General features: G+C 44.6%; 1 protein-coding gene across 1 annotated transcript in view; it reads left to right on the forward strand.

Annotated features, from left to right (window-relative positions):
• The window catches only part of LOC126259771 (probable 28S ribosomal protein S16, mitochondrial), a 47,751-nt gene that overhangs the window by 12,245 nt on the left and 10,168 nt on the right, over positions 1-25,338 (forward strand). Inside the window, exon 2 of the mRNA XM_049956774.1 lies at positions 24,904-25,063. Coding sequence (XP_049812731.1) covers positions 24,904-25,063 — 160 coding nt within the window. The remainder of the gene's footprint in view (positions 1-24,903; positions 25,064-25,338) is intronic.

The raw sequence follows: 25,338 nt of genomic DNA on the forward strand, positions 1-25,338 counted from the left end.
GACTTTAAATAATCTGTACATAACAGCACAAATTTGGAATACGGTTTATAATTATATTTAAATTATTTAATGTTCAGGCTGCTCCTGAAGATGTGGCTGTAAGACAAAAAACTGATATTGCAGTCAATTAAAACCAAGTTTTACAAGCTGTCAGCAGTGTTTTCATTCATCATGACATAGTTATTAAGGTTTGCATTTTAGAGCCAGTGTTTATTAGACGTGTTTGTTTCAACTGATCATTCCTGTCATATCCATGAATATTGACCATTTCTTCTGGGACACACTGTATATACAGCACCCATTGGAACATTTTGGCATTATAGGCAGAATGCTTCAAGTCTTATATCTGATGCAAAATACACAATGTATGGCCACTGTTCACATGAAAGCAGACTTAGTATGTCTCCTTATAGATGCGTGTACACCTGCAGAAATCCCAGGCATGTTCTGAATGCACTGACAATTATCCAAAATGCACCCCCAGAGTTGACACTATCACCAGGGACAGAAAACACAGAAACTTTTAAGTATCTGAGGTCAACAAAAATAAAACAGATTGAGGGTGGTGGATGTGGGAGGCAATAGTATTGACGAGCCACAACCGGCACAGTTGTTGTCAAAGATTCATGCTACGTGTCCCCGACCAGAACACCCAAATGCACATCTGCGTCCTTTCACCATAATGAACATAATCCGAAATTTAGACTTAGGCATGAACAGCGTTGTAACATTGGCATGACTGAACCTGTGCATGCATTGCATCAGGGAAACCATAGGTTTCCAGACACATATTTACCAGGATTATTTGCTTGTTTCATTGTCCTCTACTGTCCCCTTTTGGCGCGCACACACACACACACACACACACACACACACACACACACACACACACACACACACACTGATGACATTGTGTGTACAATATACAGTGTAGGAGGAGGACATCATCTGAAAGTGTAGTACACTTTGCAGCCTTCATGTGGCTATCAGCTGCCCAGTGCCTCTACATTTACAAAAGAACAGGTGTACTGAGTTTGTAACATAAATCTCAAATGAAATGTTTCTCAAGAATAAATCTCAAATGAAATGTTTCTCAAGAATAAAGAATAAGTAACAAATCTAAAACATATTTTCATTTAAACATGAACACAAAATTGTCACAACCACATAATTGTTTGTACTCTGTAATGCATAAGATAATTCTTCGGCTATTGTAGCCACACCTTATTAAACAGGAAACAGTTTATAACACTTACTTGTACAGATCACATTATCACAGTAAAAATGCGCAGAAGTCAGATTTTATGTAACACAATTATTTGATATTATTAACACGAGGGGCATTCAGTAAATAATGCAGCACATATTTTTCCTTGTGTATTTCAGCTCAAAAATTGCAGAATTTGTGTGGGACATCATGGAATATTCCCACTTAAGCTCCTATAGTCTCGTGAAGTTCTGACAGATGGCAGCTCTATATGTACTCTACAAAATGGCATCTGTGACGAAGGTGTATTCCGAGCAGGGAGCTATCAATGAGTTTCTTTTGGTGGTGGTGGTGCGGGGGGGGGGGGGGGGGGGGGGACAGTGTGTCACAGATATTCATAGGTGCTTGCAGGATGTCTACAGGAACCTGGCAGTGAACAAAAGCATGGTGAATCATTGGGCAAGGTGTCTGTCATCATTGCAACAGGATTGTGCAAACCTATTTGATTTCCCATGTATCAGCCAGCCACAAACTGTGGTGAAGTTGAAGAAACAACTTCAGCATGTTCTTTACCACAAAAATGTGAGTGAACTTCCCCTTCTCCATGACAGTGAAAGGCCTCACACAAATCTGCACACCAGAGAGAAGCTCACAAGACTTCACTGGACTGTTCTTCCTCATCCACCATACAGTCCTGATCTCGCCCCTTCCGACTTCCATCTCTTTGATGCCAAAAGGATGCACTCCGTGGGAAGCAGTACGTAGATGACGGAGAGGGTATTGATGCAGCAACTTCTTGGCTCTGATGTCGACAATTCGAGTTGTACCATGCACTCCTACAGGCCCTCAAAGTAAGATGGTGTTATGCTGACACAGTGAATGGAGATTATGTTGAAAAATAGGGTTTTGTAGCCAAAAGTGTGGGTAATAATATGGTCTATTGGAATCCTGAATAAAACCAACCTCCTTTGAGAAGGAAAAGAAAGTGCTGCATGAGTTAGTGAATGCCCCTCGTATATACACCAATCAGTTCTACAGAGAAATTCATCAGTGGAATAGGAATTGGTCACCAATAAATCCTTTAGGCTCTGCATATGTTGTGCTTTATTAATAGCTAAACTTTTACGATTGCTGACAAACTATTGTAAATGTGTTCATGAACAAACTTTCCTGGACTAATATAACACACTTTCAACATTTATGTACATTATTCATATATCTAGTATTGATTCCAGGAATTGAATTGCTGTTTTCTAAAACATATGTCATTTATGAACAATTTCATTAAAAAATAAATAAGGTAGAAAGCAGTAGTCAGTATCTCTAGTTCCCTGAACAGGTCTCTGCTGGAAATTCTACAATTCACACCACAAAAATGCCATATTACTCCTTATTGCACTTGGAAAACTTTATCTTGGCTTAATGAGTTTGCCCATAATATGTTGCCATCTGACATTGTGGGATGACAATAATATGCCCACTATTGTATTTTTATATTATCTTTGTCTGATAATATCCCCATTGCAAATAAAAATGTAATTGTTACTTATCATAATGATGACACGTTAAGTTGCAGGCAGGCACAATGAAAAGATGCTTTTGTCCAAAGCCATCTTCAGCAGAAAATGGGGGAAAAACACACACACACACACACACACACACACACACACACACACACACACACACACACACACACACACACACACACCCCTCATGCACACAACCAGCATCTCAGGCAGCTCAGACCGGAATTCAACTGTCACGTACAATGAAAGCAGCAATCAGGCGGAGGCAGGATAGCAGGGTATGAGTGGCGGGAGAGGACAGAGCTGTCTGGCAGAGCTTGTAGGGACTAGATTGCCAACAGGCACAGTGTCGGGAGGTGGTGTGGCAGGGAGATGGGGAATTGGGGAGAGGGGACTGGAAGTGAAAAAGGAGAGGAGAATGGAAGGGGGAAATGGGTGGGTTCGTTGGCAGAGGATGGCACCCAAGAAGGGTGTCGGACAAGAATAGGGGGGAGTGAATGGGACAGAGAGTGTGGAAACTGTTCGGTAGAGGGTGTGGGGACTGTAGGTTACCATAGGTTAAGGCTGGGATAGTTCCAGGAACGAAGAATGTGTTGTAAGGATAACTGCCATCTGTGAAGTTCAGAAAAGCTGTTCGTGGAAGGGAGGCTTGGGTAGTGAAGCAGCCATTGAAATCAAGCATATTATGTTCAGCTATCTGTTGTGCCACAGAGTGGTCTACTTTGCTCTTGGCCACAGTTTGGAAGTGGCTGTTCAGCCTGGTGAACAGCTGATTAGCTGTCTTCCAAATATAAAAATCTGTGTAATGACTGCAACAGAGCTGGTATACTTCGTGGCTACTTTCATAGGTGGGCTGGCCTCTGATGGGGTAGGTACAGGCTGTGCCAGGACTGGAAAAGGAAGTGCTGGCAGGGTGAATTGGACAGGTCTTGCACGTGGGTCTTCCACAGGTAGAGAAAGATCTTGAGTAAGATGTCCCTCATTTCAGTGTATGATGATAGGCAATCAAATCCCTGTCAAAGGATGTGGTTCAGTTGATCCAGTCTGGGGTGTTACTGGGTGATGAAGGGAGCACTCCTTTGTAGCTGGTTCTTTAGGATGGTGAGAGGATTTGGGGTTGTGAAGAAATGGCACTGGAGGGTCTGTTGGTGGACTAAGTCTGAGGGATAGTGCCTGTCTGTGAAAACCTGGGTGAGACCCTTAGAATACTCATTGCAGGTGTATCGTCTCCTGGTGGCCATGCTGTATGGGAGGGATTTCTTGGTGTGGAAGGGATGACATCTGTTGAAATTCAGGTATTGTTGGTGGATTTAATGTGAACAGAAATGTGGATGGAGCCATCAGAGAGGAGGTCATCAGTGTCCAGGAATGTGGCACACTGGATCTGAGGACTAGGTGAAGTGAGTGGGAGAGAATCTGTTGAGGCTGTGAAGGACTGAAGATAGGGTGTCTTGACCTTGATACCAGATCATGAAGATATTGCCTAGATGAACCTAAATCAGACTAGGAGTTTGGCATTTTGGGAGGGTAGAAAGGTCTCCTCTAAGAGGTCTGTAAAAAGGTTGACACAGGAGTGTGCTATGCGAGTGCCCATAGCTATGTCGCAAATTAGTTTGTATACCTTCCCTTCAGAGATGAAATAGATAAGGCGTATGAGAAATGAGGTAGTGGATTTGGAATCTGAAAGAATTGGGGAAGGGAGTGTTCTTTAGTGATAAGACTGTGGGCATGAGTGATGGTGTGCAGGTAGATGTCGTCATCAGTGGCTAGTAGGGATCCAGGAGGTAAAGGGGTGGGGATGGTGGAAAGTCGGTGAAGGAAGGAGTTGGTATCTTTGGCTAGATTAAAGGCAATTGGTTGGAGATGTTGATCAGTGAGGGCCAAAATTATTTTAGTAGGGGCACAATAACCCATCCTCAGAATACCATTTCGGCAGAAGGAAGGACAGCCATATACAACCTCAAAACAAACCCTGACCTAATCAGCCTACCTGCAGACAAAGGTTCCACTACTGTTGTTATGAATCATACTGACTACTGCCAGAGGGCCTCTGCAAGTCATCAGCGAAGCAACTCAAATCGCTTGATACGGGCAAGTCTTCAGGTCCAGATTGTATACCGATTAGGTTCCTTTCAGATTACGCTGATACAATAGCTCCCTACTTAGCAATCATATACAACTGCTCGCTCACCGATAGATCTGTACCTACAGATTAGAAAATTGCGCACGTCGCACCAGTGTTTAAGAAGGGTAGTAGGAGTAATCCATCGAACTACAGAGCTATATCATTGACGTCGGTTTGCAGTAGGGTCTTGGAGCATATACTGTATTCAAACATTATAAATCACCTCGAAGGGAATGATCTATTGATACCTAATCAGCATGGTTTCAGAAAACATCGTTCTTGTGCAACGCAGCTAGCTCTTTATTCGCATGAAGTAATGGCCGCTATCGACAGGGGATCTTAAGTTGATTCCGTATTTTTAGAGTTCCGGAAAGCTTTTGACACCGTTCCTCACAAGCGACTTCTAATCAAGCTGCGGGCCTATGGAGTATCGTCTCAGTGATTTCCTGTCAGGAAGGTCGCAGTTCGTAGTAATAGACGGCAAATCATTGAGTAAAACTGAAGTGATATCAGGTGTTCCCCAGGGAAGCGTCCTGGGACCTCTGCTGTTCCTGATCTATATAAATGACCTGGGTGACAATCTGAGCAGTTCTCTTAGGTTGTTCGCAGATGATGCTGTAATTTACCATCTAGTAAGGTGATCCGAAGACCAGTATCAGTTGCAAAGTGATTTAGAAAAGATTGCTGTATGGTGTGGCAGGTGGCAGTTGATGCTAGATAACGAAAAGTGTGAGGTGATCCACATGAGTTCCAAAAGGAATCCGTTGGAATTTGATTACTCGATAAATAGTACAATTCTCAAGGCTGTCAATTCAGCTAAGTACCTGGGTGTTAAAATTATGCACAACTTCAGTTGGAAAGACCACATAGATAATATTGTGGGGAAGGCGAGCCAAAGGTTGCGTTACATTGGCAGGGCACTTAGAAGATGCAACAAGTCCACTAAAGAGACAGCTTACACTACACTCTCCTCTGTTAGAATATTGCTGCGCGGTGTGGGATCCTTACCAGGTGGGATTGATGGAGGACATCGAAAGGGTGCAAAAAAGGGCAGCTCGTTTTGTATTATCACGTAATAGGGGAGAGAGTGTGGCAGATATGATACGTGAGTTGGGATGGAAGTCATAAAAGCAAAGACTTTTTCGTCATGGCGAGATCTACACTCCTGGAAATGGAAAAAAGAACACATTGACACCGGTGTGTCAGACCCACCATACTTGCTCCGGACACTGCGAGAGGGCTGTACAAGCAATGATCACACGCACGGCACAGCGGACACACCAGGAACCGCGGTGTTGGCCGTCGAATGGCGCTAGCTGCGCAGCATTTGTGCACCGCCGCCGTCAGTGTCAGCCAGTTTGCCGTGGCATACGGAGCTCCATCGCAGTCTTTAACACTGGTAGCATGCCGCGACAGCGTGGACGTGAACCGTATGTGCAGTTGACGGACTTTGAGCGAGGGCGTATAGTGGGCATGCGGGAGGCCGGGTGGACGTACCGCCGAATTGCTCAACACGTGGGGCGTGAGGTCTCCACAGTACATCGATGTTGTCGCGAGTGGTCGGCGGAAGGTGTACGTGCCCGTCGACCTGGGACCGGACCGCAGCGACGCACGGATGCACGCCAAGACCGTAGGATCCTACGCAGTGCCGTAGGGGACCGCACCGCCACTTCCCAGCAAATTAGGGACACTGTTGCTCCTGGGGTATCGGCGAGGACCATTCGCAACCGTCTCCATGAAGCTGGGCTACGGTCCCGCACACCGTTAGGCCGTCTTCCGCTCACGCCCCAACATCGTGCAGCCCGCCTCCAGTGGTGTCGCGACAGGCGTGAATGGAGGGACGAATGGAGACGTGTCGTCTTCAGCGATGAGAGTCGCTTCTGCCTTGGTGCCAATGATGGTCGTATGTGTGTTTGGCGCCGTGCAGGTGAGCGCCACAATCAGGACTGCATACGACCGAGGTACACAGGGCCAACACCCGGCATCATGGTGTGGGGACCGATCTCCTACACTGGCCGTACACCACTGGTGATCGTCGAGGGGACACTGAATAGTGCACGGTACATCCAAACCGTCATCGAACCCATCGTTCTACCATTCCTAGACCGGCAAGGGAACTTGCTGTTCCAACAGGACAATGCACGTCCGCATGTATCCCGTGCCACCCAACGTGCTCTAGAAGGTGTAAGTCAACTACCCTGGCCAGCAAGATCTCCGGATCTGTCCCCCATTGAGCATGTTTGGGACTGGATGAAGCGTCGTCTCACGCGGTCTGCACGTCCAGCACGAACGCTGGTCCAACTGAGGCGCCAGGTGGAAATGGCATGGCAAGCCGTTCCACAGGACTACATCCAGCATCTCTACGATCGTCTCCATGGGAGAATAGCAGCCTGCATTGCTGCGAAAGGTGGATATACACTGTACTAGTGCCGACATTGTGCATGCTCTGTTGCCTGTGTCTATGTGCCTGTGGTTCTGTCAGTGTGATCATGTGATGTATCTGACCCCAGGAATGTGTCAATAAAGTTTCCCCTTCCTGGGACAATGAATTCACGGTGTTCTTATTTCAGTTTCCAGGAGTGTATTTACGAAATTTCAGTCACCAACTTTCTCTTCCGAATGCAAAAATATTTTGTTGAGCCCAACCTACATAGGTAGGAATGATCATCAAAATAAAATAAGAGAAATCGGAGCTTGAACAGAAAGGTTTAAGTGTTCGTTTTTCCCGCGCGCTGTTTGGGAGTGGAATGGTAGAGAGATAGTATGATTGTGGTTCGATGAACTCTCTGCCAAGCACTTAAATGTGAATTGCAGAGTAATCATGTAGATGTAGATGAGTATCTTCTGACTATGAACTGTGCAGTCTGGTCCCATCCCGGAAGTCCAACATAACATACAATCCCTGCTTAAAGCCTTAGGCCCTTCCAGAACCTCCCCCCTAAGTCCATTTCCCTCCTCACTCTTATGATACCGTGCACACCCACAATCTACATGCTCCCCAAAATCCAAAAACCCAACAATCCTGGATGCCCAATTGTAGATTGTTATCGTGCCTCAAGTGAAAGAATTTTGGCCCATATCGACCAATACCTCCAACCAGCAGCCCATAATCTAGCCTCTCGCATCCAGGATACCAACCACTTCCTTCACTGACTCTCCGCCATCCCCCCCCATTACCTCCTGGATCCCTGCAGGGCACTCTTGATGCCACCTCCCCATATAGCAACATTTCTCATGCCTATGATCTTCCTGCTACTGAACACTATATTTGCCAAATCCTTCAGATACCAAATCCACTACCTCATTCATCATACATCTGCCCAACTTTATCCTAACTCACAGCTGCATCCCCTTTGAGGGGAAGATATACAAACAAATGGGCATCCGCATGGCGCCCTCCTATGCCAAACCATTTATGGCCCATCGAGAGGAGACCTTCCTAGCCTCTCGAAACACTGAACCACAAGTCTGATTCAAGTTCATTGATGATATCTTCATCATCTGGTCTCGGGGTTAAGACACTCTATCTTTACTCCTTCACAACCTCAACACCTTCTCACCCATCCACTTCACATGTTCCTTCTCAACCCAGTGTGCGACCTTACTGTACATTGACCTCCTCTTCTCTGATGGCTCCATCCTCACTTCTGTCTACATCAAATCCACCAATCACCAACAATACCTGAATTTCAACAGTTGTCATCCTTTTCACACCAAAAAAATCCCTTCCATTCAGCCTGATTGCCTGGAAAAGGTGTTTCTGCAGTGACAAGAACTCCCTTGCTCAGTATGCTAAGGGTCTCGCTAAGGCTTTCACAGACAGGCACTATTCCCAAGATCCAGTCCACAAAAAGATCCCCTCACACCCACAATCCTCTCACCACCCCCAAGAACCATTCATAGTACCACCGTGGACTGGGTCAACTTAACCATATTCTTTGTCAGAGCTTTGATTGCCTATCATCATGCACTGAAATGAGGGACATCCTACCCAAAATATTTCCCACCCCTCCTAAAGAGGTGTTCTGTCACCTGACCAACCTCCCTCACATCCTAGTCCACCCCTATGCCCCCTCCCAATCCTAATCCCTTCCCACAGGGAAGACCCAGGTACAAGACGTGCCCAATCCACCCAGTCAGCACTTCCTTTTCCTGTCCTGTCACAGGCTTTTCCTATCCATCAGAGGCCAACCCACCTGTGAAAACAGCCAAGTCATATAGTAGCTCTTTTGCAATCAGTGCACAGCTTTTTATATTAATATGACTACCAACCAGCTGTCTACCAGGCTGAAGAGCAACGTAGACCACCCTGTGGTACAACATGCAGCTTAACATAACATGCTTTGCTCTAGAGCACTTGCCTGCAAAAGGCAAAGGCCCTGAGTTGGAGTAACGGTCCGGCACACAGTTTTAATTTGCCAGGAAGTTTCATAATAGTGCACACTCTGCTGCAGAGAGAAAATTTCACTGTCATATATTATTAAACTAAAAAACTATTGGTTAACTTTGCTGATATTTTACCACATTTGTTGTTTTTTTTTTTTAATTTCAAAGATTTTGTGGTGAACGTTAGTACTTATGACGTAGTGAGCAGTTCATATTTATGTTACTATTGTTATTTATGATTGCCAGTTTCAGATATTACTTGGCAAAATTTACTGAGCCCCAATAACCACCATCTTTTCTGTAACGGATATAAAATTCATGAAAATAGGGTTTCCAGCTGTGTGGCAATGTTAAGTTCCACAGTGTTTTGAACAGCACCATACTCATAATCTTCTGGTGAATTGGTGAGTTATTATGGATATCACGATATCTGTACTAGCAGTACACCTCCCAACCTGGCTGTGAGTGGCAGGGTACTGTCCAGGCAGTGGGTGGGGAAGGTGTGAGGCTGTGATGGTGAGTGTAATGAGAGGGCTGGAGGCAGCACTCGAGTCTCAGTCTGGGCATTTTGGATGTGTCTTGCATGCAGGATGATACTGGCATTAGCATGGGATTCCACTCTGAATTGAGTTGCTATCCTGCATCCTTATTGACCAGGTTCTCGCAAATCCTTATTAAGGGTTCCTTTATAATACTGTTACAAAAGCCAGTTGCTCAGCATAGCACCTTGGTGTTCTAAAAGTAAAAAAATGTGGTCTTCCTTTGTGCTATGCTTTGCTACTGTTGATGTCCCTGTGTGTCTTAGTTATATATACCTGATGTGCTCCTCACAGCATTTTGAGATACAGTGCTGCATTTGGCCAATGTGTTGGTGGCCACATTCATGATAGGTACTGTGTATTCCACGTATATTCAGTTTTAGTTGGTATTTTGCAGAGCCAAGGTATCCTTCCATCTTAGGTGGTGCTTGGAAGATGGTTTTTATCTTGGATTTATGAAGCACTCCCTCAATTTTGGCTGAGAGCAGTCTCAAGTAAGGAAGGAAAGCAATTCGCCTGTGTTCTTACTCCACTTTTTGGATTGCTGCTCCTTTTCTCTTTGCAAATGCCTTACTATCCTATGTTTTAGTGTACCCATTTTTGCCAAACACTTCCCTCGGGCTGGGAGGCTTTCATTATTGCAGATGGTGTGCACACTATACACTAGGATGGTTAGTGCTGTCTGCTGTTGCACTGGATGGTGGCAGCTTGTTGCATCCAGGTACAGGTCTGTATGGGTCTTCTTCGTATATACTGTATGGCTGAATGTATCATCAGCATATTCATTTATTGGAACATCCAAGGAAGGAAGACACCCGTTGCACTCTATTTCCATAATGTATGCAGTGCTTTGATTGATGTTGTTTAGATGGACCAGTAACTCATTCAACAGCTGTCTGTCATGCTCTCTCACCATGAAAGTATTGTCAGAAGAAGTTGCTGGGATTTTAGTGAGTGGTTTGAAGGTCCACTTGCTCATAGCATCCCGTGTAGAAATTTGTGATCCCAGGAGCTATTGGGAGTCCCATGGCCACTTCATAAAGCTCTCCGTTGCACCTAAAGTAGGTGGTCATCAGTGCATGTTCAAAAGGTTTAACTATTTGCAGCTTGAAATGTTGAGTAAGGAGCACCAAAGAATCTTGAAGAGATACTTTTGTGAACAACAGTATAACATCAAAACTCATGAGCAGGTTACCCCTTTGTAATTGCATGTCCTTAAGTACTTTCACGAAATTGGCTGAGTTCTTTACATGGTGACTACAGTGTTCCAAAAGGGGTTTTAGAAGTGTTGCCAGCTATTTGGCTAGTCCATAATTGTGTGAGTTAGTGGTGTTAAGTATTGGACGCAGAGTGGGGGGGAAACCAGGAAGCTCTGACTGCCCATCTTGCTTTCCATGTGTGCATCACATTGGCCCTCTCAGGAAGGCTCTAGACATTGCTATTACACTTATGTAAGCAGAACACCATGTCAACCCAGGCAGTCAGTGCTTTCAACACCTGATTACGATTGGTGGAGTCAGCTGTCGAACGCTAGAGTGTCTTATTTGAAGTTTCACAGCTTGCAAACCGAGATGATGTTATTGTTACTATTTTTTACTCATAATCAATTTGCTTTTTTTTATGGATTACTTTCTTCAGTATTTTGCAGTGTGCTTTGTAATGTGCTAAAACATCAAAATGTGCTGTTTGTGACTGACAGATTGTCTTACAACATACCTTTATTCCTTGAGTAATCCAGAGCCTTTTGTAGACTTGAGTCTAATATGAAATACTTTTGAGAAAAAATAGTTTTCAAATAAGGTGTGAATTTTAATAAATATGTTGACAGTAAATTAGTTGTGTTATTTGTCTTGTCAATGAGCACTGGACACATCCCTCCAGTTCAAGTGATCACTGGAATTGAAGTTGTTGGCTATTTTCTTCTGTATGGTATATGAGAGTGCAGGAGCACAATTACCACTCAGTGATACCGAAATGCATAATTTTCCGGGTGTTTAGCATAAACAGGCAGCATCTTGCAGTACGTGCCTGCCAAACATTCAGCCCTGGATGCAGATATTGTAAGATAACCCTCGTAGCACATTGTGTGCATTTGCGTCTTTAAATAATGTGAACGGTTGGGGGAGTTCCCAAAGCTCAATAAAAGCTGCACTGTCAAGATGCCATTGAGGTGGTGTATGCACACCAGAGTGTAGTGTTAATTGAAATGTCACACAATCCATTACTCAATAAATTAGTTGTGCAGCTACTTGAAGACAAGTGATAAGTTTCGATGACAAACACAGCAGCTCCATCAGTTGCCCACTTACCAGTGGGATTTTGCTGTTTGTAAGTTGTACCTGCATTTCAGCATGGCAGTGTTTGAAAAGTTTATCAGTTCTTGCTGATAAAATCAATCTTGTTTCTGCATAGGAAAAGCTATTCCTTCCCTAGCTCACTTATTAAACTTGCAGATTGTCACTAGAATTGTTTGGAATAAAATCAGTTACCAACAGAAATTTGTACTCTATAGGTCATAATCAGTGAACTGAGTTGGAAATGAATGAAGGTAACAATGACATATCAAATCACAATGTGTGCCTCTGTAATTTTATTCTCTTGTAGTTCTTACTGCAGCTGGGACTGATACAACAAAATACCTTTCTTTATACTGAAGTTAAGTTGTAGCAACCTGAAATTCGGTAACTGACATGGTTAATCATGTACATCTTAAATTTTTTACATTTCTTGTGCTTAGGGTACTGCATGGTCCTCCCGCTTTTCTTTTGCCAGTCATATAGATACATACATGTTCAAAAGAATTTATTGCTAGAAATACTTGTATTACAAACCTGCATGCATGTACAACTTTATATACATATCTTTATTTTTTGTTGACATTTTCTCTGTCGATTTACATTGTTTTGGATTCTTTAATACAAAGGAGAATAATTGCCAATTTTGGGGATATAACACTCAATAAATTAAAAAATTTTGGATAGAGTCATAATGGTTATTACGACGTCAAAGGGCCTGACGGTTTACCCTCGTTACAGCTGATAGTCACACAAACAGGATTTCTGCCTTCTTTCTTGATAAATATTTCATGACTATAAATTTTAGGCTGCCTTAGTGTTAATCCTTCAGAGGGACTGAAGAGGACTTTTATGTTTATGCAGTATGTACAGCAATAAAATGCCAGTAAAATGCAAAAACCTTTAATAAGTGAAGAATGAAGTAGCAACAATGTAAATTGTTGAATAATGTTGAACATGGTTTTGGATATTGAATGAGATAAAATGTTGAGCACATTTAAAACTTGCTGTAAGTGCTGTATAGTTCAGTAATCACAAATGACACACTGGCATTCCAGTTAGTGTATTACAAAAATGAGTCAACAGGAGCAAAATGAAAAGACAGAATTCGTTATATAAATTACACAAAAGTGTACACCATCTCCTACATTTTTCTTTAAAATGTTCTACAAATTTGATATACTGCAGCTAACACATTGAAAATTCTAACACACATAACATCAATAATGAATACACTATTATTCTTCTTCTATACTTTAAAAAAATAACACATATTGGAAGTTAATTTTCTAGCTTTCTATGACCAGAGCGCAGACAGTGTTGTTAAGTTTTTTAACCAGTTGCCTTAACTTTGAAATGCAGTAGAGTAATGCATACTACAGTAGGCTTTCCTACTTAAGGTAATCAGTTTGCTTTCAGCATTTAAGATGTGCGTACGCATTTTGTATTTGACAGTGTATTCATTTTGATGCCTAATTTGAAACCAAAAATGACCATGGACTTTATAGGTGATATATCTCTCTAAAAATGGAATAAAAATACTTCATCTTATAAGTCACAATAAGTGATGTTGTACTAAGCTATCTTTTAGATATAGTGTTTACATAGGATTTAGATGGGACTGTTAGTTTTTGCTGTTATAGCCAATACATCATTAAAATCAATGGCTCTATAAACAGTATCGACTGTATTTTCATCCACTAATTTCTTATGGGATGATATTCTGGGGTAGCTCCTTACTTAGGCAAAGAGTAGTCACTGCACAAAAGAAAGTAATTGCTGTTAGATGTGGACTTCATCCAGGAGTACTTCTTGCAGGTATTTCTTTAAACACTTGGGAATGTTAAACCACAGCCTCACAGTACATTTATTCACTTATGAAATTTATCAATCCATCTGAGTCTGAGAGCAACAGTAGAATGAAAAATGACCTGCTTTTCTTTTTAATGAGTCTACATTTGGAAAAAAAAGGACCTGTTGATGGAGTCCACATTGTAATGGTTGTTGTAAGTACGATCAGTGAAAGAAGTAACAAATTGACTAACCAGTTATAGCATGATGTCCCACCTTACATGGAGATCACATCTCAGTTTGCAAACCATTTATTTTATTTATTTATAGCGGAAGTATTTCTTTATATTGACTTTTCATCATCATTCCTTCTGCAGTTTTCCAGTATAAAGTTCTTCAAGTAATATGAGACTCGGCATTATTATGGAGCTTGAGCATTCAGACTATTGTACATTTTCATGTTGACATGCTTCTGGTGTTTAAAAGTGCACTGATTACCAGTAAAATTAAGAACATGAAAGGAATTTTCTGGATGCCTTACCAGTATTTTAGATTGTTGAAGGAGCCTAACTATACAAGATAGTGTCCCATAAGATGTAACACATGAGAATACTAGCTATCTGTGACGTAGCACTGAGTCATAGGAGGCTGCTGATATGGAGACGTACCAATGCCTTCCCAGACCATTATATTACAAGTGACCCTACTGTCTCTCTCCCAGCCACTGGTGGAATGTGTCCTCTCTCCTCACCACCATAACAATCATACACAATAATTGTTTGAGTTAGTGCAAAAGTGACATTCATAACTTGTGGTGTCACCGCTAGACACCACACTTGCTAGGTGGTAACTTAAATCGGCCGCGGTCCTGTAGTACATGTCGGACCCGCGTGTCGCCACTGTGTATTCGCAAACGTAGCGCCACCACAGGGCAGGTCACAAGACACGGACTAGACCTCGCCCCAGTTGTACGGACGACATAGCTTGCGACAAGACGTATCACGTCTTCCTCTCATTTGCCGAGAGACAGATTAAATAGCCTTCAGCTAGTCCATCGCTACTACCTAGCAAGGCGCCATGTGTATCATTGCTAATGGCTTACTACTATGCAAGAGATGTATTTCAACAAGAAGAACATCATTAAAAGTTAAGTAGATGACAATCTCTCTTCTTTTCTTTATAGTTTTCATCCAGTCTCCTGTTTCAGAAATTACGCCCGTCTGCGTTAGTTTCGCGTGCACCTAGCCACTCATTGTGTCGAGACCTTAGGGAATCGACACAACAATATTTTGGCGACGAGGATGGGATGCCGCGCCCACGTTGCAGTCTTTGTGTTATACTTGCTCTAATTTGCTTGTGTCATGGCTTCGCCGCAATCTCCAGATGTACTGTCCGAATTTTTTCGCTTGCAGAATCAGCAGACGCAGGCGTTATTGGAAGCCCTTGGACAGCTCGTCCAGGGTCAACGTGCGCTGCAAACCGATGCGGCGGCAGCCGCTTCTTCGCTACCGCAGCCACACAACGCTGTCGCACCGCCATTTAGGCCCTTTGAGGCCACAACCGAGAGCTGGACTGAGTGGGCCGATCAGTTCCGGTTCCACCTTACAGCTTATGGAATTCAAGGTAAAGAGCGGCAGCCGTTTTTGCTTTCTTGTGTCGGTGTGGCTACCTACCGTGTGATAGTGAAATTGTTTCCCCGACGCGACGTAGCAACTCTGACCTACGAGGAAATTTTGTCGGCTTTAGATGCCTATTTCAAAGAAACAGTTAATGTTGTTGCAAAACGGTATACGTTTTTTCGTACAAAACGTACGGCCGGTCAGACTAATAGGGAGTGGGTTGCAACTTTGCAAGGCCTTACTAGAGACTGCGCGTTTGCCTGTGAATGTGGCCTCCCATATTCAGATACTATGGTGCGTGATGCAATTGCACAGAACGTTTCTGATGTTCGCATACGGGAACAGATTTTGAAACTCGTTAATCCCTCCCTGCAACAAGTGATAGACATATTGGACAGGCAAGACACACTTGACTTTGCTCAGGAATCATTTGAAACTTCGCCAGCAGTGTGTCACATTAATCGGCCCGCCCGGCCCGCTGCACGGGACGCTAAGCGGCCCTCGCGCCCGACTTCGCTGCGGCCGCCTAGCTTGCAACCACGTGCGCCGCGTAAGCAAGCACATGCAGTGAAATCTTGCCCGCGGTGTGCGACTAGACATTCGCGTGACAATTGCCCGTCACGCCAAGCTATTTGCTTTTACTGTCACAAGAAAGGACATGTACAAAGTGTTTGCCAGAAAAAGCTTCGATCAGACAATCACGCAAATTCCAGGCCTTTTGCTTCGCGCCGGAATCGAACCCAGGACAATCAGGCTCGTGGACCTTCGCCCATGGACATTCATTTAGTTCATTCCCACCCGTCCAGTGACACTTTAGCTACCAGTGACTGTGTTCGTCCCACCCAAAGTGTGCGTCGACGTCGCCGGAAATCCCGTAAAGTCGCAAGTGCTTCTGTACCTGTCTCTGTTCAAATTGCACGAGACAGTCGCTCTTGTCGTCAACAAGACAATAAACTTTTTGTGGACTTAGACTTTGCAGGAAAAGTGATCCCATTCCAGCTCGATACCGGAGCTGCTGTTTCATTGCTCAATCACGACACGTACAAACAACTGGGCGCCCCGCCATTGCGTGCCGCAAATGTTACGTTAACTAGTTACTCAGGACAGCATATACCTGTGTTGGGACAGTGCAGCCTTCTTGCCACATACAAGGGACAGACTAAACTTGTGTCATTTTATGTTCTTCGTTCCTCTAGTGCAGTGAACTTGTTTGGTTTAGATTTGTTTCAATTGTTTAATATGTCTATTGTAAATCAGGTCCTATCAGTGAATCAGACTGTGCCTTCCGCCAGTGTTTCTAGTCTTTGTGAAGAATTTGCAGACATTTTTGCACCGGGCCTTGGTTGCGCTAAGAACTATGAAGCGCATTTGGAACTGAAAGACAACGCGCACCCGAAATTTTTCAGAGCGCGCAATGTTCCCCACGCATTGCGTGATGAGGTCGCACGAACATTGCACGATTTAGAATCTCACGGTGTCATTGAACGTGTGCAGGCTTCTCTCTGGGCCTCACCCTTAGTAATTTTGCCAAAACCTTCCGGAAAACTGAGACTTTGCGTGGACTTCAAGGCCACTGTGAATCCACAACTTGTGACTGCTACTTTTCCTTTGCCCCGCCCGGAAGATCTTTTTGACAAACTGTGCCCGGGAAAATATTTTTCAAAATTGGACCTAGCAGATGCGTACTTGCAACTACCTGTGGACGAGGAATCCCAGCGCGTCTTAGTGGTTAACACGCATCTTGGCTTGTATCGCTTCAAAAGACTGCCATTCGGGTGTGCATCCGCCCCTGCTTTATTTCAGCAATATTTACAAACTATTTGTGCGTCGGTCCCTACGGCTGCGAACTATCTGGACGATATTGTAATCTCAGGAAAGACAGAAGCAGAACATTTGCAAAATCTCCGAACATTATTTCAGGTATTGCGACAAAATGGTCTTCGCTTGAGGAAGGACAAATGTGTGTTCTTTGCTCGGGACTTACCGTACCTGGGCCATGTCCTTAACGCCCAAGGTATACATCCGAGTCCAGAGCACCTTCGTGCCATTCAGGACTTGCCGTCACCGCAGAACTTAAAACAGCTACAGAGTGTGCTGGGTAAGGTAAATTATTATCATAGGTTTGTGCGCAATGCTTCTTCCATTTCAGCTCCGCTTCATCGCTTACGCCGTAAAGGTGTTCCGTTCGTCTGGACGACGGAATGCGAACGCGCCTTTCGCCAGTTGAAATCGGCGTTACTTTCAAATACTTGCCTTACGCCCTTCGATCCCCGAAAACCCCTTTTGTTGATGGTAGATGCCTCGGATTTCGGGATCGGTGCTGTGCTTGCGCACAAGGATGGCTCGCATGATCGCCCTATTGCCTTTGCGTCCAAATTGCTCTCATCTGCGCAAAGAAATTATTCCCAAATAGAGAAGGAAGCTTTGGCTCTTGTGTTTGGTGTAACAAAGTTTCACGATTTCTTGTATGGTCGTCACTTTACAATCATCACGGACCACAAACCTTTGACATCACTTTTTCATCCAAACAAGCCTGTACCTCCACGTACAGCGCAGAAATTCATTCGCTGGTCTCTTTTTCTCTCGCAGTACCGCTACGATATCTTGTATCGGTCCACTGCTAAGCACGGAAACGCTGATGCGTTGTCCCGTTTGCCTGTTGCTGAGGATAAAGCATTCGATTCTTCCGAACTTGCTTGCATGTTCATTGATTCGGAAGCCGATGACGTGGTCGCATCGTTTCCGATTGATTTTCGTCGTGTAGCTACGGCCACAGCTGCTGACCCTGTCCTTGCTACTGTTTTGCGTTTTGTTGCTACGCACTGGCCCTTGTCAAAGTCACGGATCGAGGATCCTTTGGTTCGCAGATTTTTTGCTCACAAGGAGAGACTTTTTGTCCGACGTGGTGTTTTGTTGTTGCGTTCCGATAATGATCAATCCCGAGTCGTAGTCCCACGTTCGTTACAGTCCTCTGTCTTACGGCTTCTTCACCAAGGACATTGGGGTATAGTGCGAACGAAACAACTTGCTCGACAGCACTGTACTTGGTTCGGAATCGATGCTGCGATTGCGAATATGTGCTCCTCTTGCGTGGCGTGTGCCGAACAACAATCCGCACCGCCGCGGAAATTCTTTGCATGGCCGAAAGCCACTTCCCCTTGGCAACGCTTGCACATCGATTTTGCTGGTCCATTCTGGAATGCTCGATGGTTGGTTGTGGTCGATGCTTTCAGTAATTTTCCTTTTGTTGTCCGGATGTCTTCCACGACGTCTTCTGCCACAATCCAAGCCTTGTCTGCTATCTTTTGCCTTGAAGGTCTTCCGCAGACTATTGTTTCCGACAATGGCCCACAATTCATGTCCGCAGAATTTCAGTCGTTCTGCAAGGCCAATGGTATTCAACATCTGACATCCGCGCCGTTTTCGCCTCAGTCAAACGGTGCCGCTGAACGATTGGTCCGGACTTTCAAGTCGCAGATGTTGAAGTTGAAAGAGTCGCATTCTCGGGAGGACGCTTTGTTGCTCTTTTTGTCCTCATATCGCTCTCAGCCCCGCGATGGTCGCTCGCCGGCTGAGTTGCTCCATGGTCGTCCTCATCGAACTCTGATGTCTTTGCTGCATCCGCCACATCAGGTTCCTGTGCAGCGGCAGTCTCCTGCTTTTGCTCCTGGCGACGTTGTCTATTATCGCAACTATCGCGGTTCACAGCGTTGGCTCGCAGGGCGCATTCTTCGCTGCCTCGGCCGCGCGATGTATTTGGTTTTGGGGGCCTCTGGTGAGGTGCGTCGGCATCTCAATCAGCTGCGCCTCTGTCGTCGCCTGGGTTCTGCCGCTCCCCGTCTGCTTTCAGCGACGGAGCCGTCCGGTCAGCGCCTTGGGGACCCATCTACTGGCTCGCCTCATCCCCAGGTGTTACCGACGATGCCTTCCATTTTGCCTCATGGCGTCGCGCCGCCGCAGCCGCCGCCGGCGCCGCCCGCAGCGGACGCTTCGCTGCAGCCGCCTCGCGCCTCCCTGGGTCACGCGCCGCCGCTTGCTTCCCGTGACCAGCCGTCCTCCGCCATGGACCTCTTGCCCGCTCCGGACCAGCTGTCGTCTTCGCCCGTCGGGTGCTCCGACCACATGGAGGTCGACCCCGCGGCTCCTCTTATATCATTACGTGCGCCTGCACCTCATGTTGACGTGCACCCTGGACTAGGTTTGCAGGCGTTTCCTAGCTCCCCTCGGACCGAATGGCCGGGTGCGGGTGGCACAGCCTCGCCTGTTGTTAGGCTCCCCACCTCATCGCATACGTCAACATGGGGTCCTCCCCACGGCGGGCGGAAGCCTTATCTCACGACCGTTCGCCGATTTGCGGGGGAGGAATGTGGTGTCACCGCTAGACACCACACTTGCTAGGTGGTAACTTAAATCGGCCGCGGTCCTGTAGTACATGTCGGACCCGCGTGTCGCCACTGTGTATTCGCAAACGTAGCGCCACCACAGGGCAGGTCACAAGACACGGACTAGACCTCGCCCCAGTTGTACGGACGACATAGCTTGCGACAAGACGTATCACGTCTTCCTCTCATTTGCCGAGAGACAGATTAAATAGCCTTCAGCTAGTCCATCGCTACTACCTAGCAAGGCGCCATGTGTATCATTGCTAATGGCTTACTACTATGCAAGAGATGTATTTCAACAAGAAGAACATCATTAAAAGTTAAGTAGATGACAATCTCTCTTCTTTTCTTTATAGTTTTCATCCAGTCTCCTGTTTCAGAAATTACGCCCGTCTGCGTTAGTTTCGCGTGCACCTAGCCACTCATTGTGTCGAGACCTTAGGGAATCGACACAACATAACTGATGATGATGAAACTTCACTCATCAGCAGGCCATTTGTCTCCTGGGTACATCACCACTCCAGTCAGTCACCTGTGTTGTGCTGTCAGTGGCACAAGGTAATCTGATCACTGGTGCAGTATGCATAGGGTGGTGTTGTAGTAAGCCCATTAGTTGCCCACAGAAGATGGGCAGATGCAAAGGAGTGAATATATGCTTGGCACACAATACAACTATCTATCATCTGTGCAGTAAGGCTTCACCAAATGGAATCTTGAAACTCCATTTCACATTCTAACTCCTATATGACTGGATACTGCATGCTTTTGTTGATAACCACAACTTGGCAATCACACCAACCTCCTCAAATCCCAGGAGTTCTTAACAGAAAGCAGCTGTCAATAGATCTTGCTTCTGATTCACTGTAATCATTTACATAAGTATTCTCTTTGTTCTGGAGTTTACTTTCATTTTTCATATGCTTTAATCCAGTCCATTTCTCTTTTACTCCTTTTTATTTTTAATTTTTTTTCTGTTTTTCAATCAATATTTGATCATATCATCTCATTACTGACGATTTTCTTTCAGTTTGCAATTTCTTGCTCCAAATACAAATTTACTTTTAATAATGTTGCTTGAGCTGTGGGTTTACTTCTATGAATTATTTTTATCGTTCTTGTAACTACAACACTCTCTCTAACTTAAACATAAAGATATTTACAGAAATTTTAATACATAAAAATTCTTCATGAAATGCCAGGTACTGAAACTATGTAATAGCTCACCTCTGTAACAAGAAAGCATTGTGCATGTTTTGAGTCAACTCACAAGGGAAAAAACTGTGCAGATACTAGTAAAAGTAAATTAATGTGTACACTGTTATAACAAGAAATGTATATTAAATGCTCTTTGATGGCAGTATCACCATGTATGATGGAATATTTTGCTTATTTCAGCTACTTTAACACAACTGAACTTATAGCTGTTGCACACAAAAGTAAGTGAAATGTTTTGAAAATTCTGTAATGAAAAGCCAATGGATAAGTCAGAAATATTGTATGGTGGACTTTTGAGGAAGGCAATCAAGTAATTGCCCAGTGGGCAAATGAATGGTTGTTGTTGGGGAAGAGTAGGTTATATCAGATGAAAGCTGGAATGCTGTTGCAGAAAATTTTTACTATTTTACAAAGTTATTCAGCTTTAATAGATAGAATCACCTAATTGTACTGTTGTGTATGCAGGAGACATTGCAGGGACAGAAAGATTTATGTTGTGAAAGAAACCAGTAGTAATGAGGTAGTTGCAGCCTTTCATAATTTAATGCATTTTTGTGTGTTTATGATACTGTAAAGTCCTGGGTGGAGTAAAAATAAGGCAAGGAATGAAGTTAACCATTTGTTGTATAGTTAATGAAACAATGGAAACTCCAGGTAGGAATATCAACAATATAGAAGAAGGCAGACTGCTACTTAGTGCTCCACCTTCTTGGGCCGCAATGTAACATCACATGGGATACAAGCAGCAATCTGGAGGGGAAGGAATAGGGGTAGCAGAGTTGGGTGTGGGGAGAGATGAACATTGTCTGGTGAAGTGTGCAGGGCTGACAAGTGGGGAAAGATTTTATGTGTGGGTGCATTGGCAGAGGGCTGCAAATAAGCAGGGTGGGAGATGAGAATGGGGAGAAGGTGGTAGGACAAAGAGGGTGGAAACTTGGGTGGAGGATGTGGAGACAGTATGTTAGCGTAGGTCGAGACCACGATAATTAAGGTAGTGGAGAATGTGTTGTAAGGATAACTCCCATCTGGACAGTTCAGAAAAGCTGGTGGTGGAGGGGAGGTTCCAGATGTGTCGAGTAGTGAAGTACAATTGAAATCAATTGTGGACTAGGATTTGTGGAGGTTAGATGAGTGACAGGTGACGGAAAATCACTTTAGGAGGGGCGGGAAGTATCTCTGGTAGGATGTCACTTATTTCAGGGCACAAAGATAGATAACCAAAGCCCTGGTGAAGGATGTGGTTCAGTTATTCCAGTCCAGGATGCTATTGGGTGACAAAGGGAACACTGCTTTGTGGCTGGTTCCTGGGGGTGGTGGGGGGATTGGAGGTGTGAGGGGAATGGCACTGGAGCTCTGTTACGGACTAGGTTCTGGGAGATAGTGCCTGTTTGTGAAGGCCTTGGTGAGACCCTCACCATACTGAGCAAGGAAGATGTGCCATCCTGGAGAAGCCAGGTTCTATGGGAGGGATTTTTTGGTGTGAAAATGCAGGTACTGTTGGTGATTGGTGGATTTAATGTGGACAGAGGTGTGTATGAAGCCCTCAGACAGGAGGAGGACAACATTAAGGAAGGTGGCACACTGGGTTGAGTAGGACCACATGAAGCGGACAGGAAAGAAGGTGTTGAGGTTGTGAAGGAAATGAAGATAGAGTGTCTTGGACCTGGGTCCAGATCATGGTTGGTTGGTTGATTTGGGGTAGGGGACCAAACAGTGAGGTCATTGGTCCCATCGGATTAGGGAAGGAAATTGGCCGTGCCCTTTCAGAGGAACCATCCTGGCATTTGTCTGAAGTGATATTGGGAAATCATGGAAAGCGTAAATCAGGATGGCCGTACATGGTTCAGAACCACCGTCCTCCAGATCATGAAGATATCATCAATGAACTTGAACCAGACTAGGGATTTAGTGTTTTGAGAGACAAGGAAGGTCTCCTCTAGATGACCTATAAAAAGATTGGCATATGAGGGAGCCATGCGGGTGCCCATGGCTGTGACATGGATTTGTTTATATACCATTTCAAATGAGAAGTAGTTGTGGGTTAGGATAAAGCCAGTAAGATGTACAAGGAAGGTATATGCCAATATTTTTATGGGGCATCTAGAGGAGACCTTTCTAGCCTGGCAAAACACCAAACTCCGAGTCTGGTTCAGGTTCAGTGATGATATCGTCATGATCTGGACCCAGGGTCAAGACACCCTATCTTTATTCCTTCACAACCTCAACACCTACTCCCCAATCCACTTCACATGGTCCTCCTCAGCCTGGTGTACCATCTTCCTGGGACCACCTCCTCTCTGATGGCTCCATCCACACTTCTGTCCACATTAAATCCACCAACCACCAACAATACCTGAAGTTCAACAGCTTCATCCATTCCACACCAAAAACTCCCTCCCATACAGCCTGGTCACATGGGAAAGGCTTTTCTGCAGTGACAAGAACTCCCTTGTCCAGTTTGCTAAGGGTCTCACCAAGGTCTTCACAGACAGTCACTATTCTCAAGATCTAATCCACAAAAAGATCTCCTGTGCCATTTCCCCTCACACCTGCAATCTTCTCACCACCCCCAAGAAATTCAAAGTACCATCATGGACTGGATCAACTGAACCATATCCTTTGTCAGGGCTTTGATTGCCTATCACCGTGCACTGAAATGAGTGACATCCTACCCAAGGTACTTCCCACCTCCACAACATCCTAGTCCATCCCAATCCCAACCACTTGCCTCAAGGATCGTATCCCTGTGGATGACCCAGGTGCAAAAGCTGCCCAATCCACCCACCCAGCACTTCCTATTCCTGTCTTGTCGCAGGGTGTCCTACCCCTCAGGGGCTGGGCCAATTGTGAAAGCAGCCATGTCATTTACCAGCTCTGCTGCAATCAATGCACAGCTTTTTATATTGGTATGACTACCAGCCAGCTGTCTATCACAATGAACAGCCACATCAAACAGTGGCCAAGAGCAGAGTAGGCCACCCTGTAGCATAACATGCAGCTGAATATTACACACTTGGTTTCGATGGCTGCTTTACTACCCGAGCCGTATGGATCCTTCCCACTACTACCAGCTTTTCTGAACTGCACATATGGGAGTTATCCCTACAACACATTCTCCACTCCCATAATTATTCCGGCCTCAACCTATGATAACATACTGTCCCCACACCCTTCGCCGAACAGTTTCAATGCCCTCTATCCTATCATATACTCTCCATTCTCATCTCCCACCCTGTTTATTTACAGCCCTCTGCCAACGCAGCCACCCATCTTCCCCTGTACCTCCTTTTTTGTTCCATTTTTCCCCACTTCCTTGCTCCACAACCTCCTGACACTGCACCTATTGGCTGTCTAGTCCCTGCACACTCCCAGACAGTGTTTGTCTCTCTCCCCACCACTACTATCCCTTCCCCACCCCCTCCAGATTGCTGCTTGCATGTAGCCGAGCCTCAAGACAATGCCCCCCTTTTCGAGCTAACTGATATTGGGTAAGGATTTTAGCCACAGAAGCCCTGTATTTACTTGGTACTGTGCACTAAACTTCAGTGATGTTTTAGTGTTATATACATTAATAAAATTCCTATTCCTTTGTAGAGTGCTCCTGAAGTTACAATATCCTCAGATGATGATGGACCTGGCAGTGACTCAACTGTTCATCTCAGTCATTTTGTATACTGCTGTATATTAGTTTATCTGAAAGCACCTTGAAGATTCTTCTCTTTCTGATATGTTTCTCTTTTATCTCTTTCTTTCGTGATTTATCAATAACTACTGCAATTTTTATTCCTGTAAAGCACTAAATTTATATTCTTTTTCCAGAGGCACAGGGAGCAGTATGATCCAGTCATTGAACAAGTGGGGAGTTACGATCCTATGCCAAATCAATTAAATGAGAAACTTGTGTCCTTAAATTTTGAGAGAATCAAGTATTGGATTGGGAATGGAGCAGATGTCTCAACACCTGTGGCAGAGCTTCTAGGTACGTTGTGTAAATCCTTTTTAATTGAGTTTATTTAAGGAATCAAAATGCCTGATGATTATTCAGCATATTATCTTTCTGATTTCTATCAAGTTAGTTTATAAGCTTTAAAGTTATCTTGATATCAACATGTGTTAATACAGTTCAAACAATGGAAACTCCAGGTTGTAAGATCAACAATATAAGGAAAAGGTAGAGTGCTACTCACCGTAAAGATGACACATTGAGCTGCAGACTGACACAACAAAAAGACACTTACACATTAGCTTTCAGCC

The sequence above is a fragment of the Schistocerca nitens genome, chromosome 5, assembly GCF_023898315.1.
Source record: "Schistocerca nitens isolate TAMUIC-IGC-003100 chromosome 5, iqSchNite1.1, whole genome shotgun sequence".
NCBI lineage: Eukaryota > Metazoa > Arthropoda > Insecta > Orthoptera > Acrididae > Schistocerca > Schistocerca nitens.